Source organism: Gallus gallus, chromosome 1, assembly GCF_016699485.2.
Source record: "Gallus gallus isolate bGalGal1 chromosome 1, bGalGal1.mat.broiler.GRCg7b, whole genome shotgun sequence".
Lineage (NCBI taxonomy): Eukaryota > Metazoa > Chordata > Aves > Galliformes > Phasianidae > Gallus > Gallus gallus.
In genome coordinates this window covers 142678764-142698812 of record NC_052532.1, presented here as the reverse complement: position 1 = coordinate 142698812, position 20049 = coordinate 142678764, and the positions used below count along the sequence as shown (strand labels likewise).

The 20049-nt window shown below is 38.4% G+C and overlaps 1 protein-coding gene across 1 annotated transcript; it reads right to left on the bottom strand.

Annotated features, from left to right (window-relative positions):
• Nucleotides 1-1198: 1198 nt before the first annotated feature.
• SLC10A2 (solute carrier family 10 member 2) lies at nt 1199-12600 on the bottom strand. The gene is made up of 6 exons (NM_001319027.2): nt 12103-12600; nt 8715-8833; nt 7504-7592; nt 5279-5454; nt 4326-4483; nt 1199-3237 (listed from the first exon to the last, which is right to left on the bottom strand). The coding sequence occupies exons 1-6, from the start codon at nt 12546-12548 to the stop codon at nt 3104-3106; spliced, it is 1122 nt and encodes a 373-aa protein (NP_001305956.2). The 5' UTR covers nt 12549-12600; the 3' UTR covers nt 1199-3103.
• Between the last annotated feature and the right edge of the window lie 7449 nt (nt 12601-20049).

The window sequence follows — 20049 nt, the reverse complement described above, 5'->3', positions numbered from 1 at the left end:
TTCCTTTTCTTTGCTGGCTAGAGAACACATCTTTGTTCTCAGATTTATAGCTACAAACTTTGGCTTGGAGACTATAATCATTGAATCTTTGCAGACCTTATACCACTGATCATGGGATGAGATAGACAATTAATTCAAATACTTTTTTAATTTTGGGTTATGCTTATCCTTAGATATATTTCAGTTCATTTTTCCTGCAATGGTTTGAGATCCAGAATTGGAGCATAGTTAGAACATGAATGACTATGTAAGAGTAGACTCATTGTGTTAACCTAGAACCTGTTAAGACATCAGTATAACTTTTTAACCTGAATTGACAAATTACCAGCATATGTAAGTGTTAACTGGATCTGTTAGACTGAATATCACTGCTTGATGCTTCATAATTGCACATCCTGTGATGTCTCATCAGCAGGCTGTTTCAATGGATAGAAATAATGTTGCCTAAGTGGTACTGACTTTCTTTGAAAGGATTTTCATAATGAGGAATGTGAGAGGAGATGACGCAGAGTGGATTAAACCACTTGACCTCTGTAAACTGGTCTCTTACTTTTGATGATGTAAAAAAAACCTGCAGCTGCAAAGCTGGAGACCACCAGCATCCTTCAACGGAGAAGTACACATTTCAGTACTCATAGGGATCACAGCAAAAGAACCGTAACATCTTTCTGGAGACCTATGGAGAAAGAACACAGCTCCTCCAAAAGTTCTTGTGAGACAGCCCAGACCAGTTGCACCATTGATGGACATTGATGCCACCAGCCTCCTGCAGCTGGATATTTAGCAGCTGTCATGTAAACACAACCCTGCCTCTGGCAACTTTGGTAAGCCATGGAGATTTTTTTTTAAGTATAATGTGCTCTAGAGCCATGGGTTGGTCAAAACATTTAAGCTGGCTTTACTTCACACGAAACTTGGAACATCCATCTCTCACTAGAATTCACTGTAATGACTGGAGAAACTACAACCTCCAGGCCTCATCTGGGGCCTTAAGTGCACATACACAGTGTACATTAATAAATACATATCAAATATGGCATCAGATGTCTCATGTTCATTTAAACTTCATCACTACTAAACATAGTCATTTTACACATAATCTGAGGTATTTTTGTTACATCTCACAGCCATAAACTTTGTCTGTATGTTAAGATTTAGTCTCAGTTCTTTCCACCACAAATTACTCCAGTGGGCAAAATTATAAATAGTTTCTGACTTTATTCAGTTCAGTGTTTATACAGTTGCTTTAAATACATACACATACATAGTATAAGCAAGACAGACTACTATTCTTCAATACAATTTCAAATTCTCCCTTAAAAATACACAGAAGCACTAGGGTTCAGCATGGGGAAAGAGAAGTAGTTTGTTGTAAGAATGACTCTACCCTAATTAACATCTGCTGCTCATTTTTAGACGGAAACAGGATAAAGACAATAGCTTTCTTATCACAGATATTATAAATAGCAGCTTATTCTTTTCTCTATGAAAGTGGTGTCTCACATTTGTGATTCCTCCATAGAAGTATTAACAGCATTTTTTCTGTTTATTCTTTATTCTATAAAAACATAATACACCTAGCTATGTGCCATCTTCCACTAAGGGTTGAAATCCTCCTTGGAGGTATGACCATTCTGAACTGAACCTGAAAGCAAAGCAGCTTCAAGCCTCTCTGAACTCAGGAACATTTCAAGATCCTTTCTCTCACATATGGTATATAAAAATAATTTATCATTTGTTTAATATTGGGCACATTTCTGCAGCAGTGGAAAGCTACACGTCTGGAATTTAAATTCCACAATTTCAGTTGTGTTTGTAGAAAACCTGCCATTTCAACTCATAACACCTCAGAAGGTCCACTTGAATATGACAAAGAGGTGTATAGTTTCCATGTGTTGACAGTTGGCTCACTCTTGAAGTTTTTGGTCAGCCAAGCTCTCACTTATTTCATCTGAAGTTCTCTGGATGTTTTCCTTGCATAAGAGCTACGAGGACTAATGTTACTGAATGTATTCACAAAAAATTACAGCTGCATAAAATTTACTGTATTATTTCTGTTAAAATTATGCTATTTCTCCACATACTTAGGACAGTTTTCCATATGTGCCCTTGAATTTTCAGAGACAAATAATGTATATTTACATCCAATTATGTTGGTTTGTAGTTTATATAATTAAAATATCACAGTCATTAACTACATGAGTGTCTTAAAATCATGAACATGCAGTAAGTCAAAACTTACTGAGTTTGTACGGCCACAGAAATATATGAATATCAACTATACTATCAAGTATAAAGGATATACTATATGACTCAACTGCACTTGACAGTACACCTCCCAAAACTCAGCTTGCTTTTCTGTATGTAGCTGTCATTGAAATGGCCTCAGACTTATCTCCTAAGCTTTATCTCTCTGCTTCTGAAGATGCAAAGCTGTTACTTTTCATTAATCCAAACAAAAAAGAAAAAAAAAAGAGTCTTAAGGTACTTTGCATTTGTGAAACTTATAGCTTTAGAAGAAATTAACGCTTTAAGCAATTAGTACAATGGGATAACTTTAGCCTGTCCACACTGTCCTAAATGAATCTTTATTTCATTACTCACTTGTTTCAATTTCATGGTTGATTCATGTTCAGTGGAAATCCCCCAGCTTTATCATATCTTCCACATCAACTTCTAGTGCTGCTCAGGCACTGTTAGAAGATTTATCTTTGTTTGGGGCAGGGGCTGAGACTAGCAGACTGATTTGCTGGATCATGGTCCATAACCTCTAAAACAAGTATCTGTTTGTTTTTTTTTTTTTTCTTTTAGCTATGGCCCAACTTTATTCTTTCTTTCTTTATAGAAACCATATTAATACATCAAATATTTTAGGGAATTATATTTAAAAAGATGCTAAAATTGTGGTAGAAACCATGTTGAAAATCAAAGTAGAAATTTTTCATAAGTTAATCATTTTGAAGACTCACTGTCCAGTACCAGCAAAACTCCATCTTTTGCTAAATATTTAGCAAAAATATAAAGCAACAGCATCTGAAAGCAAGTTTTAAGTAAACCACGTATCTTTTATCTTTTCAGCTGTTTGGAACAGAAAGGTAATTGACTATTTTGTCTCATCTGATACAAATCCTCCATTTTCTTTAGCATGTGATGAAATTGATTTAGAATCATCTTTTTCTTCTGTTTTCTCAACGTCCTTATTAGTTTTGACACAGCGTTTTATGTAAACACGGTAACCTGGAAATTTAATATTAAATGAAAACATTATAACAAAGACCTGAAAAACACTGTAATTGCATGTAAGCATACAACACTTTATTACCTTATGTTGCTAAAATATTCAAATGCCTCAATACAATTTATTTAAAGCCAGATTTAACTATTCTATGTCAGCAACTCTCATCACTAAAGAAGTATGTTTAGAAAATAATAAGGAAAATGTTTAAATTTTGTTTCTTATGCTTGACTGCTTTTTGTTCCTGTTAAAAGTACTGCCTATGTTTCCTGGGAATTCTTGGGCTATTGGCTGGATCTGTGGGACTCATTCATTCTTCTACACAAATCCTGTTAGGCAGAAACTAAGACAAAATGAGGAAAAATGGTTCTTCCATTCTTATGCAATTGCCAGCTATAGAGGTAAGAGCTGGGGCTATAGCTCCCAGGTTGTATCCCTGGGATGGTGCTCTAGATGCCTGGTAAGATGGCTCATTTGTGACTGGGAGCTAAAAAGTCCCAGCTAGTTTTGGGGGTGAAAAAAAGGGATAAAGTCTCAATCCTTAGTAAGTTAGTTGTGCACGTGTAGTGCAATGCGCATGAGGTGCATGTAGGAGTAAAAAGAGACCTTATAACAGAACATTTCACTTCCCATATTAGCTGTGAAGCTATTCTTTCTCTTGATGTATGTCAGGAGAGTGAGCTTATGCATGCTTTTCGGGATGGTCCTGGTGCGAAACTGTAAGCTCAGGCACCTTGGAGTGGTAGAAGGCTCTAGCGGAAGACACATTTGCCTTTCTTCAGGAAAGGGTAATAGCAAATCTTTGCCCAAGGTATACTTCTGTAGTCAGTTTTAGGTGACAGAGATTGCTTCCCTTGTTCTGAAAAGTAAAGGGTCTTCTAAATCTTAAACTGATCCTTATATTGTCTCAGTTACATACAGGACAGCACAGTGGTGATGAACGATGATAATTTGAGTCATTATTAAGTTAACTGTTTTCCATTTGATTATTTTTCTCTCAACTGTATGTTCTTGCTTTCTCCATATTGACAGAAAATGAGGCTGGTGATAATAGTAATAATAATAATATTCTAACAGAAAATATATTTACCTGCTAAAATCATTAGTGCAAACAACAGCTGGAAAATGCTGTAGATGAGTGGGAAAGTAAACATCAGTTCAAGTTGTTCAGGGCTGAAGGAGAGCTGTACTATTGTTGAACATAGCTGAGTATTTTGCATGCCTGTTTCCAGAGACACTGTACGACATCTAAAGGGAATAACACAATGACAACTGTGAAATAGCATCCAGTGCATTCCTCTTCTTTACTAGGTATCTGCAAAATTAGGATCCACATAGATAAATGAAATAATAGCATTCCTCAGCTTACAAGTGATAGAATTTTTAGAACCAGAACACATGCAATTTATGTCAATTAAGCAATTGCAGAAGAATATTATATGCTATAATCAACACTACTTATTGGAGAATCACAGAATATTCTGAGTTGGAAGAGATCCACAAAAGTTATTAAGTTCAACTCCTGGCTCCACACAGGACCACCAATTGACCAATTCAAACCATACATGTGAAATGCTCTTTGAACTCTCTCAGCCTGAGGCTGTGACCACTATCCTGGAGAGCCTGTTCCAGTGCCAGGCCACCTTCTCACTGAAGAACCTTTTCCTGGTATCCAATCTGAAACTTTATCTCCCTCTGTTTTGCAACAATACTCTAAATTGTAGGCTGCTGTTTCTTCATGAGAAGCTTTACTTGTCACAACCCATTTGTTTGTTAGGTCTATTCTGCTCATTTCCTTTGAAGTGCAAGACATGGGCACACGTGGGAAAGGCAGGAGGAAATTCTAGTCATAATCCATAGATAGAAATGTAAACATCATAAATTTTATTTACATGCTGTACACTAGAAACATGGTTGAGGAATGAGTGATCTGTTGCAAAACAAATATTTAGGAAGCATTCTCAGCTTTGATTATTCCTTAAATAAAAGCTTCCTTCACAGATGAAATAAGACTATAAATCTATGTCAGAGAGAAATCTATACCTGCTCCAAGACAGACCAGCAAGACGAGCCAGAAAGAATCCCAAAGAATAGCCAGCTGCTGGAAATATGGTACCAATGATCCATAACTTAGGTGTGATAACCCACGAGCCTTTATAGAGTATTCCCCCAACCACAGCAGTAATGACAATGAGAATTGCTCCTGCTATGGAACCAACCTGTGAGAAAAAAGAGGAAAGACTGTGTGAATAAGAGACTTCAGTGAAATTTTGTGACAACAAACACAGTGTCAAACATACCTTTGAATGTCTTTAACTGAGCCACTGAAATACATAAAGCTAAATATTTACCGCCGTCTAATTCATGGGAAGCAGACAGATTAGATTACTGCCATTTTCCCCAAAATAAAGCTGTAAAATGTATTTTAAAGTGTGACTATAGACAGATCAAAGCTCAGCTAAAACTAAACATTAAAAACTTCAGAGCTGTAACATAGTTGAGGAACAACTCAGATTTTTCCCAGAATTATTGGGACAGTAGTAGTCAAAAAGCTAGTATTATGCACTTTTCATACCCACTCTTTGAACAGTCACACTTTGGGGCATAGCATAGTATATGCTAATTAGAAGCTAGATTGTTGGTTCTCGGAAATTATTTATCAAGCGAGGGAATAAATATTTATTGTGGCTGAAAATATCATGTATGAGAACTGGCTGCGAGCTCATATGCATTTCTATATAGACAGTCACTGAGTTGATCATATTTTCTGCGGCTGAATGTACTGAGATCCTCACTGCTTCTTGCCAAGGTAAAGGATAACACATTCTCTTCTCAATATTCAATTTATCTCACTATCTCAATTATGGTACATGTTGCAAGAGATCGCACCAGCAGATACCTATGCTTAAGTGAAGTAGAAATCCATTTCTCAGCTAAAAGGTGTACTCTCATTGAACTGGCTTCATCAGTCTTTGACTGAATCTTTTTAAGGGCACTGAATCAACAAGTGCTTTTGTTTGACTGGGAGATTAACCACGTGCACCTAGGAAAAAGAAACGCTGTCTAGCCATGACAAGCTATTCTGTTTCACATTGTCTTTGTGCTCTTATCTCCACTTCTTGCTATCTGGACCTTAATCTGACAGCTATGGTTGAATCTTTGCTTGATGCTTCATCGTCTATTATCAAGCAAATGGGCAGTGGAATCTACTGTGGGTTGCTCGCCCACTCAGTACAAATGACAATGAAATTGTGTTTTGCTAAAAAGTAGAGTATCTTCTCATGTGAGCTCAAGTCCATGACTTTCCCTTAATTGATCACGCAGGAACAGCACTCTTTTGAAATCATCTCTCAATACTATTCATGTTCTTAAGTAAGCTGTGGATGCATTTAAAAATAATAACAGGATAAACAAAAATTTCATGAAAATTAGTTGGACTTAAAAGGACATTATTTGCATTCTGTAATTTCTGAGTTTATAGCAGAAAAAGAATAATAAAATATAGGTAGAATAACCAGTTGTCAGCTTATTTTTGTTTAAGAAAATGTAGAATATGATTATATTAACTTAGGGTGGTCAACAAAGGCCGAGGGTACTTGGCATATCTGAAAATCACTTTGAACTGAGCAGGAAAATATTCAGAATGATTTTCTCTTAACATCAAAGGTAGATAAGCTATTACTATTACTATTTTGGTAAGGTCTGTTTTTGCCAAAAATCATAGATTCAGGGCTTCTGAATCTATCTTGCAAATATAGTTGAACTTTCTGAATAGTTTTCTTAGATTTTTTAAATACTGGAACATTTTCAAGACACACACACACACACACACACATATATATGCATATTTAAATCAACTTCACACTCAAAATTGCCAAAAAATGACAAATTGGTTTAAAAGTAGAAATGTTTTTGTTTGACCCAAAATATCTTCATTTTGTTCTATTTTGAAGGAAAAAATTCCATTTGACCTGAATGATTTTCCTTCTAGTTTTCAGTTTACATTATAAACTGAACTCAGTTGCTCACACAGTTCTAGCCAAAAACAAAAGTATGTTCTTTGGTGATGGCTTCTAATAACATGTACAACTCGTGCATGTTTGTGCAGGGGGAAAGCAATAAATTTCTGCAGTGTCTCATTTGTTTTCTGCTGAAAACTCCAAGGCTATCAGATACAAATACTATGAATAGTAATATGCTGCTTCAGTAGTGCTACCAGTTCCATAATTTGTCTATAATTACCAGTGCTTCAGCAGTACAAATCCTACCTTAAGTATTCTTTTTGCTTTACTGGGCCATTTGTGATTAACAAATACTCCAACTGAAACAGGAACTACAAGAGCTACCAGTGAAATTCCTGTAAAAAAGAAAAGAGAAAAGATAAACCCACATATCATGTAGAGGTTTGTGATGGGAACAGACACTGTGTAGATCAGCTAGAGTTACAGAGCAAGCCTGTGGTGGATGTTTCTGGTAATGCACACTGCAGCATAGATACCCACACCTGCCCATTTGCTTTTCTACAGTCTGTTATCTTTGGCAACCTGTTGAAGTAATTGCCATTCAGCTGAGCTACACGCTCATTCACCTGAATCAAAATGGCAAACAGAAATTTGAGTGCACTAATTACCACTATCCTGTGATGTGTGTAGCTATATTAAATGTTCACTTTGTCTGCAGGCGTTTCACTACTATACCAAATCAGCAAATGGTTTAGAGCTTCTTTTGTTCTGGCCTTCTTTCTCCAGCATGTTTTTGAGAGCACAAGCAACGTATGTGTTTTTTTTTTTCCAGGACAATGAGAATTGAAATTGAAGAATATGAAAGTGACTCTGCTGGCTTTGTAAGATAACCACAACACGGAACTGAACTTGATAAGCACCAGGGCTACAGTTCTGCAAAGCACTGGAGCATATATTTCTAAATACTTTGACTATTTTCTCTTTGTAGCTGGATGAGATTTCTGACAGGAAGTCAAATGAAGCCACTCCTGGTGGTATAGATTGCAGCTTTTCAATGAGACTCAGCAGTTTTAATCGCTTGCTTAATTATCCACATGTGCTTAAGTACTTTGCCAGATAGGGCCTCAGCTCTTAGCTCTTTGCAGGATTGTGCCTGAAAGCTGTTACCGATCCTTTCATCCAGGGAAAGCAGCTATTTCTGTATGAATTATTCTTATCCCAGTACCAAACAGGTTTCAAAACCGTTTAAAAAGAAAAGAATGCACGAACTTGTGAAAAATAACTGTACTGTGCTTATTATGACATAAAGTATTTGATCTGAAGGGCTGTGGATGTCTTGAAATGATCTAGGTACCTAATTCCCACCAAAATCACTGAAAAGTAGGAAAATACATATTTTTAAAATGTCTGAGGTAATTTCTTTGTGCCTCTGCAGGATGGTGATAATGTAAGAGTGGCTGTTACTAGAAGGAAAATAAAGGAGAGTCAGAAGGGAAAGTGTGGTTCACTTGACTTACCAATGCTGTCGTAGGGGAGTACAATTGCATCAGAATCAGTCCACATCTTAGTATAAACAAAAAGACAGAGTGGCATCATCCCCATTGCAAGAAGTGTGGAGCAAGTTGTCATGCTGATGCTGCAAAGAAATTGGTTTAAGTGACAATTTGTCTCATGTTAGTCTATACTCTCTTCATTTTCTTATTATGACTTAACAGCTTATGAAAAGATAAGCAAGAAATGCTGCTGGCTACAGTCAGCTTATCCATATGTCAAGTTAGAAAAAAAGCTAAATGCAAATAATGGTTTCTGCTGAAATGATAATAATAATAATAATAAAACCATAAATACCAACATGTTCTGCAGACATAAAACAATAAGTTTCAGTGCAGAGACAGAACAATAAATTTCAGTACAAAGAAGCAGTGCGGCAACGATCAGGAAAGGCTGTTGGCAAGTCTATACGCGTGCTGACTGGCTGGCTGCTGAGAGGGTAACTTGGATCAACTGCCACTTTACATTTCACTATCACTTCTGGAGTATTTTAGAAATTCAGTCCAAAGCCAAAAAACAAACAAAAACATTCATCATCTGGGAAGTACAACATAGTAAATTTACCTTTTCTGGCTTTTCCTGCCCTAGGCCAAAGAGCAGGTACTGATAATTACTCTTTGAAGCTGAGCCATAACTATTGTTGCTTCCTTGGTTTGTTCAAAAAAACAATGTTTTTGTGTTAAAATATAACGTCTTAGAATCATAGAATCATAGAACGGTCTGGGTTGGAAGGGACCTTTAAGATCATCTAGTTCCAATCCCCTTGCTATAGGCAGGGACATCTCCCACTAGATCAGGTTGCTCAAAACCTCATCCAGCCTGGCCTTGAATGCTTCCAGGGTCGGAGCACCTTGCTGGGCAACCTGTTCCAATTCTTGAATCCACTGAGCCTGGTATACTTTGTAGAAAAATGAGCATTCTGCTGGACAATGGAAGACAGAGTAACACAGCTAAAAAGACAGATAGAAATAGATGATATAGTCAGATTTTTCTGAGTAGTGTAGGTAAAATGTTGCCTTCAAATCATTCTCCTATGAGGTAAAAATAATGACAGAAGGCTTTACTTGGGAGACTTTGGAAACTTCCTCATGAGCCTCTGATCGCTCTTTGATGTAGTTTACCCTCATAATAGAAGCTACAGATGCACAAACTGGATACATTCAGAGAGATCTGGAAGAATTTGTACAGAAACTACAGAGATATCTGTTTTAGTTTTGGTTCCTTTGACTCTCTGCTTCGGTGTTGTTGGATATAGTTAAGTAGGAGACTCTGGAAAGAGAATTCTTACACACAAAGGAAAAAGAGCAACGGGCTTTAACTCAGGTCTGATAAAGCCCCAAGTGGATAAAAGAACTCATGTTTCCTGTGTCTATATTTCCTACATATTCTTGCAGTTTCTATATCTACATTCTGATACAAAGGCTGCTCATTCGCTAACCCCAATCCATGTGCTTGCAGCAGCTCCCAGAGGAGCTACGGAGGAGATGAAATGGTAATGCAGAAGCAGTTGTTCTTATGAGTTAGCAAGAAATGTCAGAAACAGGTATCCCTATGGGATACTTCAGAGGACATCATCTGGGTCTGAACTACTAAAAAAGGTACAAAACCTCATAATTCACCTTCCAGTGATTACACAAATAGTAGAAAATTAATTCTTACTCTTGCTTATGGTTTAATTGCACTAGGAAGTGTTGAAGCAGGACTGTAGATAATGGCGATGGCTTATTATATACAAAGATAAAATATCAGTTAAAAGCAAAACTTAGTCTGATATGCTGTGTTGGCTCCAGAAGTCAGTCAAGCTACTTGTAGTGTTATTCTGTCAAGACTGAAGATACTTGCATCACTTGCTCTACCTCCTGTTTCCTCTAGTCCTTGAAATATTGTGAAAATGTAGTGATCAAAAGCCTTTGAAATCTTAAGGTAAAGGCTTTTACCTGAAGAATAATATTCTGTATCTGTTTCCAATTTACCTCACCTTCTACCACCATCATGAGTTATAAATCCTACTCATATTTATAGCATCATCAATTAGGATTCTGAATATACGGACCTGACAAAGAACAGTTTAGCTCAGTGTATTTTTCCAAGGAAAGATTAGGATGGAATTTAAGACTTGTGCTGGATGTCTTTTTATCTATGTTTTCTCAGACCCGCATTCACTGAAATAAATTGTCTTACAGTTTCTACTATCATAGGTTTTTCCTCCACAGTGAGGAAACTGGTGATTAGTAGGGGCTGACTTCATACATGATTCGAATACAGGCATTACATTAACACCTGTATGTAACAGAAAAGTTCACTGTTTTCAAAGGATGGAAAAAATGTCTTATTAAAGCCACAAATATTAACATTCTTAGTCAATTTGCTCTGACTCCACATCTTTCTTACTTCTATTATTTTTTCCACTTCTAGTTCAGACTGGCTTATGATAAATTGGATGAATGCTCCAATTTATGTTTCTCTGCAGGAAATGGAGAAATTATCTTGTTTATTTTAGAGCAGAGTAATCAGGATATGAAAAGAAAAAAAGATGGTTCATTTTTAAAAGCTGTTAGAGTTAATGAACGCCCCAAGAAATTTTCATCAGGAGTAGAGTGCACTTCTACAGCGTGTCTGATGTCCAAGACCGCACTACGTATCCTACGTATTTGTATCTGAGTTTGGAGCACCCAGTCAGAGACCATCACACCTAGTCACAATGGAGTTTTTCCATAGCACCTCATGTGCAGGGCTGCATTAATTGGTAGTTTTTCACCTGTTAAAATTTCCTTCAGATTGAAGACTTTGCAGAAGGTGTCAGGAGCATGTAGAATTGTCATAAGTAATTTTTCTTTGTATTAGTTCCCAAAGAGAAAGGCTATGTCTGTCTGTTCATTGTGCAGAACACAAAAGGAGGAAAGATATTTTTCAACAGGTGGTTTCTTTTAAGAAACATTATTTAAAAAAAATTGTTGCATAGCTGCTCTTTCATATATAGGACTTATGGTTCAAAAATTCTTTATTATATTTTTTTACTGCCCAAGGTCTTGGAGAAACAAAATCACAAATATAAGTTTAACTTAGTCAATGAGTTCATAATCCTTAGTATGCTATTTTATGAAGAATTTCAGATCTTACAGCAAAGACATTCTCTAATATTCACAATTCTGTTATGATATCTTCCTAACTAATTATCAAGAACTAACAATAATGCTAGTCTGCTTATATTTACTAGTACTATAGTAACTAAATATCTCTACAAGAAGGAAGTTCCACCACACATCAACCAAGACAAGAAAAAATCAGACAGTCCTTTTCAGTACAAAATTTACAAAAAGCCATGTGAACATTTTAGAAATCAGCTGCTCTTACCTTAGGTCCATGTCACCATCCACCCAGTAGGCGATGATATTAGAGGCTGTGCCTCCTGGACAGCATCCCATGATCATCACCACAACAGCTTGAATAGGATGAACGTCAAAGGCCAGTGAAAGCAAGAAGGCTGTGAGAGGCATAATTCCAAACTGACAGAGGAAACCCACAAAAATACCCCAGGGTCTTTTTATGTGGTGCAAGAATTTTTTAATTTCCACATTGCAACCCATGGAGAACATCACCAAAGCCAGCATGATTGTTAGAACAGTACTTAAAACTACACTCAAAGTCTGGTTAAAATCATCTTCTGGTAACACACAAGATGTGCCACTGCAAATAGTAGCATTTTCTGGACAAGCTGTGGAGTTGTCCACAGCTGGACAAGCTGTGGAGTTGTCCAACATCTTGGTGTTAAAATGCCGAGAAAGTAAGTAAGACTGCATTTTGAAATGCAGAACTGCTCAGAGTATCCAAGGCAAACTTTGAAGCCTGTGTAAATGATTGTTTGTCAGCCACTCTTTTTAAATGATCCAGGAAGCAATAAAGTTCAATAAATACCTGGACGCTGTTACTATTCCTTAAGGGTTTGGCACGATGCTGATTCATATGGTTATAAAAGTTGTGCTTGCTTGATATGGTGGTAATCAATCATTTATTCATATGATAATGAGGAATCCCACATCGAGAGAACATCTGTGTTAATATTTAAGGGTGTAAGGGAGGCTTGTGGAATAGCTAAGCACACAAAATGAAAATCACAGGAGGAAAAGAAACTTTAGACTTCATTCTTTGAATTTCTTGCATGCCTCCAAGAAAGCTGCTTGTGCATGAACAGTGTGTGCATTACAAGGATGTGCAGGGTTGAAAGAAGCAACTGATACTCAAGAAAACCTGGGTAGAGGCCCTGAGCAAGGATAAAAGATTCACCTTCTAAATACTGCACAAGGCTGCATTTTAGGAGATTGTAAGAGCTTCTCTGAAACTGCAGCAGAGCAGTCAAAGCCTCAGTCCTGTCCAGGGAGTGCTGCAGGCAGAGCTGTGAAGTGTTACATCACGCCATGTGCCACAGTACTCAGGTGCAAGGGTCTACTGGATGCAGGGAGTCATACTGAATGGGATGCGATCCAAGTTTGATTGTATTTCTGGTGTAATAGAAGTTATGACTGGTGTACAATGACAACATTCTAATCGTGTTTAGCTGCACTCTGTCATTCTTTCTCAGTTTCCATGTAGTCCTTAAAATTGTAAGGTTCTGGCTTAGATTTTCCTTCAGTGTGCTAAAAGGTTGCCTGTATTTTTGGCTTTGGATCATGCAGCACAACTGTAGGAGCTGACACCTGGCACTCTGACATCTTCATGTCCCATCAGCCCATGTACCCAGTGACCAGGCGTCTGTGTCTCACCTCACTCCTGGCTACACCTACCCCTGTGCTGAGCCCGTCACTTGGGGAAGGGAAGGGAGGTGGCATGGGCTGGGCTTGCTGGGGCAGCAGATTTATGGTCCTCCTAGCCACCTTTTGCCAGTTGCAGCTGGCAGTCTAATGGCTTGCTCCAGCTCATGCTGGAAATGTTGGATATTGAGAGGAAGAGCTCTGGGAGATGAGAGCAGAGGAGAATGGAGATTTGTTTGCTGGGCTGAGCACATGGAGTGGGACTGTGGGGCTGACATGTTGCTTTGGAGACCACTGCAGTCAGCTCTGGCCAATGCTGAAGCAGAACATGTCCCCTTTGATTTGATCCCTGGTCTGCGGCCGGCTCCTGTAGGGGTTCTCCGTGGGCTGTGAGCTCCTTGAGACCCCATCCACTGCTGCCCCGTGGGCTCCTCCATGACTGCACAAGGAGATCTGCTCCACGTGGTGCCCATGGGCTGCAGGGGATGGCCTGCTCCTCTGCGGGCCTCTCTTCGGCTTCAGGGAGCTTCTGCCCTGCACCTGGAGCACCTCCTGCCCTCCTTCTGCACTGACCTGGATGGCTGTAGGACTGTTCTCTCACATTTCTCACTCCTCTCTCTCAGCTGCTGTTGTGCAGCAGTTTTCCTTTAATCTGCTCTCCCAGAGACACCACCAGTGTCACTCATGGCTCAGCTCTGGCAGCAGTGTGTCCCTCTGGAGTAGCTGGAGCTGGCTTTGCTCTGACATGAGGCAGCACTGGACTCTGTTCACAGAGGCCAACCCTGCATCCCCCTGCTACCAAAACCCTGCCATTTAAGTGCAATAGAACTGTGGTTATCATCCTGCTGGTTGGATACTGTGTAAATATTTGTGCATTAAACAACACAATAACATTGCAACATTAATATACTATACAAGCAAAAAAAAAAAAAAAAAAAAAATAAAAAACTAGAAAAGTTAGATGAGTTCTTCATGCCAAAATAACAGCAGTAACAGTAGCAACAAGAATAAAACACCAGGAAGCTGAGTTTTTTTTAAAGTTCTGACTGTGTAGCATACATGAATCGATCTCATGTTTCCCAAACCCTCCCAAGCCACTGGTCTTTTGCTTGGTCAAAGTTTTATACCATCAAGCTTCTCCAAAACTGGGAATGTTTTAAAGGGAAGAATTATGATGCTTCTTTATCTACACCCAAGTTTTGGGGCAGATCTAGCTTCAAAAGTAGATCTTATACTAAAACCTAATCCAAAATGCAAAGTACAACAGATGACTCCTAGACATCTTTAGTTTTCCATACTTAACTTTTTTTTTTTTGCTAGACTAATAAGCTAAGCCATAATTATCTTCAACAAGCAAGACTCCCACTAAAAGTCTCAGCACTCTATGCCTAGCCTCAGTGTGAAAAATGATAGGTATTACTTTATTTTATTTATTTATTTATTTACTTTTAATACTGAACCATTGAGGGGAAGTAATAGAAAGGGTTTCCCAGCATGCCCACATGGCACCTGTTTCTTTAAAAGTGGATCAGCTACATGGCTGTATCTCCTAAGTCACTGCTGAATGCCTGATGGGATAATGTCAGACTACCTGGCAGCTGGCAAGTCCTGCCCTGTGATTAGTGCCACATCTGTGTGACTATGATATGTTTTATAGGACAACAAGCAAAATAATAAGGAGTAGGTTAAAGGAAAAGAAGGCTCCAAGATCTCAGATAGGCAGAAAACTTATTCTCCTTCTTAAACTCTTTCAAACAGAATGTTGTTTTTTTTTTTTTTTTTTTAAACCAAGTCTCTTACAGGGCTAGTTAGCTTTTAAAAATATGGCTGTATCACCTTTTTTTTTTATTTTTAAATTTCTTTCTTTCTTTTTCTTTTTTCTTTTTTAATCAGCATCTAAATCTGTATGTGCACTTGAATTTGCTTCTTGTTGAAACTAAACTTCTTGACCAGTCCACCTTGAAATCTCCAACAAGACTCAAGGCCAAAGGTGGCTTTCCTAAGTGTATTAATATTTGTTATCTTGTGGGAACCAACGGCGAGTGGTTTAGGAGAGGAGCTAGTGGGATATCACCTGATATTTCTCAGATGGAGCTCAATGAATAAGCTTTCTTCTGCTACCTTCTCCTGCCAAGCATGTGTCTGAACCCTGCAGCGTGCTGGATGCCCCCACCTCCCCAGAACCAGCATGGTGGGGATGTTCTAGCTGTTGGTCTCCAGCCTCAGCTGAAAGATATGAATGCCAACTCTGACTGTGGAGTTAGACGTCTGGATGCAGAGTTGGGATGGAGACCTTCCTGCTCAGGCATGGGGCTCACCTAAGGGCAGAAGGAATGTCAGCTGCGTGGACTTGTGGGTCAGTAGGTATGTAAATTTAATCTGTACTTGCTTCTAGGTTTGCTAATTCATCAACTTATTGTATAAAATCTTAGATCACAATACATCCTTTTCTGGAAAAAGAATTGATCCATTCTGAAAACAGTGTATTATTAGGCTGAAAACATCAATTTAGCACTGATGCTAGTACTTATTTCAAGAATTCCTCATGTGTCGTTAGAGAACTGAAACCATATCCATAGACATTGAAGTATTTACAGTCATGGTTAAAACTTGATATGTTGCAGGGGGTACAGTATTATCAAGTAGGCAGTTGTCTGTTTCAGGAGTGCTGGATTTCAAACAGCCCTCTAGTTTATTTTGCTTTTTCAGTGTACTTTTGAGATTGGAAACGGATCAAAAAACGCAAATTTGTCTGCTCCTTGCAAGTTTCCCTTACCCTGCCAGGGAAAGCAACATTTCAGCAATGGCTGTCAGACACGCTGAGCTGTACAGCTTCTGTTTTGCTGCCTGTTTTCTACTTGGGTTCTGGTTCTTAGCTGCTGAGATAGACTATGTACTCTGTGAACACAGCTGACAGCTTTTGCCTATTCCTGTTGCACATGTTATTCAGTGTACTTTTAAGAATTTGTAGCTGATGTCCAGGGAAGAAAACAACAGTGAATGTGATGGCATTTCAGTGATGATTAACATTACTCACTTGATTGTGGATGCTATCTGCCAGCATACCTCAGGAGTGGAAATAAGCAACACTTAAATAGAGAAATATTAGCCCAGCTGTATGTTTGTGACGTAGAACTACCAAATTGCTTTATTCTTAATTGCCTTCTTGAATTCTGTGATGGATTGATGAGGCTGCCAGCTTGTGCAAGTTACTTTAGTGGCACTTCAGCAAACGTATCTAGGCAGATTAAGCCTGTACAGATCTGTTCCTCTGCCGACAATTATATAATTGATTTATCCATTAACTCAAGCAGTTATAAAACACGAATAGCAGTAAGCGCATACTAACCTCTACACTGGGAGAGAAACAATTTAACAGTTTGTCTTTTATGGCTGTCTGGTGCTTATTTCTGTGATGTTTCTCCTAATGAGTCTTATGAATCTTTCCTGTCTGCTTAATTCAGATTCTGAGATGCTTCTTAGTATATTTATGCTTTGGTTAGAAGATTCTTTTATTTCAGACAATTAATTTCCTAAAGGCAATTACCTGCTTCTTTATAGTATCTCAGAAAAAGAGACAGCAGTTATATCTAATGTAAGTGATTTTGTTTGTAACTTTAAACTTTAGTGTAAATATAGATGGCAGAGTTTGTTCTTGTTTGTTTGGAAAAAGTGGTACAATACAGTTGAAAGTTTATAGAGGGTGTTATGAAAAGGAAATCTGTATGGGATGAAAGGAGAGAAAATTCTTGCCTTTAAAACGTACCTATCTTAGATTAGCTTCCCAAGAAATACTGATAAGTAACTGTAAAGTGGTTTTACTGAGTCTTTGCTTCTACACATTTACATTTCAGTGTTGGTTGCATACATATGAATTCTGCCTGCCTGTTAGATTCCTGAGCTATGTCTGAAAGGAAACATCTGTGGCAGGAGCTCTATTGCAGTTGGCTGTTGATGAATTCAGCTGGCAAACAACCTGATGTGTGAAAGGCTGGGATTACAGGCAAATGTATTCTGCAGGTGTACTAGTTCTGAGAGATGCACCTTATGCCCATGACTGAGCTCCTGCATACACCAAATAGTTGGCTTGAGGGATGCAATTCTGCTATAATTTGCCAAAACTCTAAAAGATGTGCGTGCAAGGAGATCTGTATAGGGCATTTGTGTTCTCTGATACATTACAGCAGTGCCGATGTAAGTTATGACAGAAAATATGAACTTCAGTTACTTAGTAAGTTTCTGCCCTTAGTTTTCCCATTTAGAGCTGAATGGAAGAGGAAAGCCTTTGAGCAGGAATTGCTTCGTGTGAGAACTGATAAGAGCTTCCAGGAATGGGAGAAAGAATTGAAAAAGATGTAATGGAAAGGCCTCTAGGTAAAATTGTTTTACACTGTTACATAGATGTTTGCTCTGATTTAAGGCGTTATTAATGAAAACAAACAGATTCATTAAATGGGAAGCCTGTGCTCCTTCCTCAAAAACTGGTCTTTCACTCTGAATAAGACAGAAGAAGCTTACTAGTTCTTTTTCTCATTTATAGCAGGGAATTGAACTCAGGTCTTCTACATAGTGTTCTGGGAGGTGCTGGACACAGACTATCTGGAGAGTAGCAGCTTTAGCTGTACAGCTCTGTGGGAAGGCCTAATTACCAGTGATTACTCTTTCATCCTATGGATTCATAGGATTTTCTGGGTCAGCTGGAAATGATCTTTTTCTGGTAAATATAAAAGAATTGTCTCTTCATTAAAACTTGATCAGTGTATGTTAAAAGACACATAGATTTACCTAATGCTGACTCTAGAGCTTTAAGATCCCAGATAATGAGGGGAATCGGATAATGGCAGCTGTTACAAGGTTAAGATTCCTTTTGTGCTAGATGCTGTGCAGGACCATAGTCAGCATGATTTCCTGTCGTTTCTGGCTTTTCTTCTAATATTGCTCATCTTGTTTTGATAGATGGAAAATGTCAGTACTGCTGGCACAGAAGTGAAGGCAAAACACATGCAAAAAGGTGCTCGTTGCACATATAAATGGCATGTGACAAAGACACCTGTTCTTCTGAAAAGCCGATCTAAAGCTTTTGCCCTTTTCTTTTTGGGGAAAGCCTTTTGATCTTCATGTCCATCATCTTAAATTAATTTCAATTTGCCTATGACACCCATCTTCATTATGGGTAATACTGGCAGGACTGCATTATTATTCTAGGCCTTTAAATTCCATTTTTAAAATGACTTCAGTGATTATACTTAGCTGTTTGTTTTCAGAAAGCTTCTTATCACAACGAGACACTGTTTAAAAGCTTTTTAAATATTGGCTCCGTATCTGCAAAGATAATCTTAAAATCTTCAACAGTGCAACATGCAACTTTATCTCAGAGTTGATGAAGTCTCAACACTTTGGAAATTTTAACAATTCTGTCTGGATATTGGAGGTTTACTTTTTGCAGGCTGAAAATTCACTCAGGTGGCTGTTTGGCTGTTGGAGTTGAAAGTATGGAAGATGTGGTGCTCTTGATTTGGTGTATTGTAGTTCTCATGTAATTGATAGGATTGGCGTTCTCTCTGAGTGTCTGTGCTGTGAGTTTGTTAAACTGTGGGCATAATTCTTACTGATGACTGGTGCAATACAAGTAGATGGTAATAATAACTTGCATTATTTAATAGAACTTGAGAAACATTTGGGACCTTCAGTTAGCCATTTGTCTTCCTATTTTGGGTGCACAACGCTGAAGATACAAAAGCTTAACGATGTTGAACCTGCTGATTCTGAGACCCAAGAGAATCCATGTAAGTTGCTTGACATCTTCATGAAATGTTCATCAAGATAGGCAGTCTCACAAAAGTACTACAGTAAGACAGGAGGAATCAGTTCAAAATGCTGAGGGATTGCACCTTGACCTCCACTTGTCTCCATCTTCACTGACTCCTGCAATATGAGAGCTGGAATAGGACCTGGGTGTCTTTTTCTACAAGTCCTATAGGCTCATGCCTCTCTGCTCTAGTGAGTATTTGATTACACCACTCTGAGAAGGACCATTCCAGCAGAAGGTCTGAGGGAGTACTTGCCCACAGTAGCCTGCTGGCTCTGCCCAGGGCACTTTACAGGCATCTCACTGGGAGTTGGATGATGTAGGCTCAGGTCCCTTCAGGCAGAGATTGCCCTTTTAATTCTGCTTTCCTTGCATCTTGTGTGAATGTTTCAACCAGTGGGCTTTGGGGGTAGGAAAATAGCAGACATGTCAGTGCTACTGTCTGTATGTTAGTGCACCTTGCCTGTACTTTACTTCCACTGGTAGTTTTGGTTGTGCTGCGGCATAATCAGCAGTAAATGGCAGCTCAGTGAAAGCCTGAGGAGCTCACCTGGAATCAAACTCCTGCAGTAGCATCTTGTTAGTATAGTACCCACAGCTCTTCGTGGGTGGTTGCTCACATGGGTATCCATTTTGAAAATGCTTAATTTCCACCAATTCTGTTGTGAAATTATTTTCAATGCTTATTTCCATCAGAATATAAACTGTGTCTTGTTACTTGCATTCCTGACAGAGTTGAGCATC

What these genes read in the sequence shown, in the direction of transcription:
- SLC10A2 (NM_001319027.2), bottom strand. Translation starts at nt 12,548, where the DNA reads ATGCAGTCTTACTTACTTTCTCGGCATTTTAACACCAAGATGTTGGAC. An exon ending in GCTGGTCTGTCTTGGAGCAG is followed by an intron (nt 4,484 to 5,278) that starts GTATAGATTTCT and finishes TATTCCCTTTAG; the next exon opens with ATGTCGTACAGTGTCTCTGG. An exon ending in TGCACTAATGATTTTAGCAG is followed by an intron (nt 3,238 to 4,325) that starts GTAAATATATTT and finishes TTAAATTTCCAG; the next exon opens with GTTACCGTGTTTACATAAAA.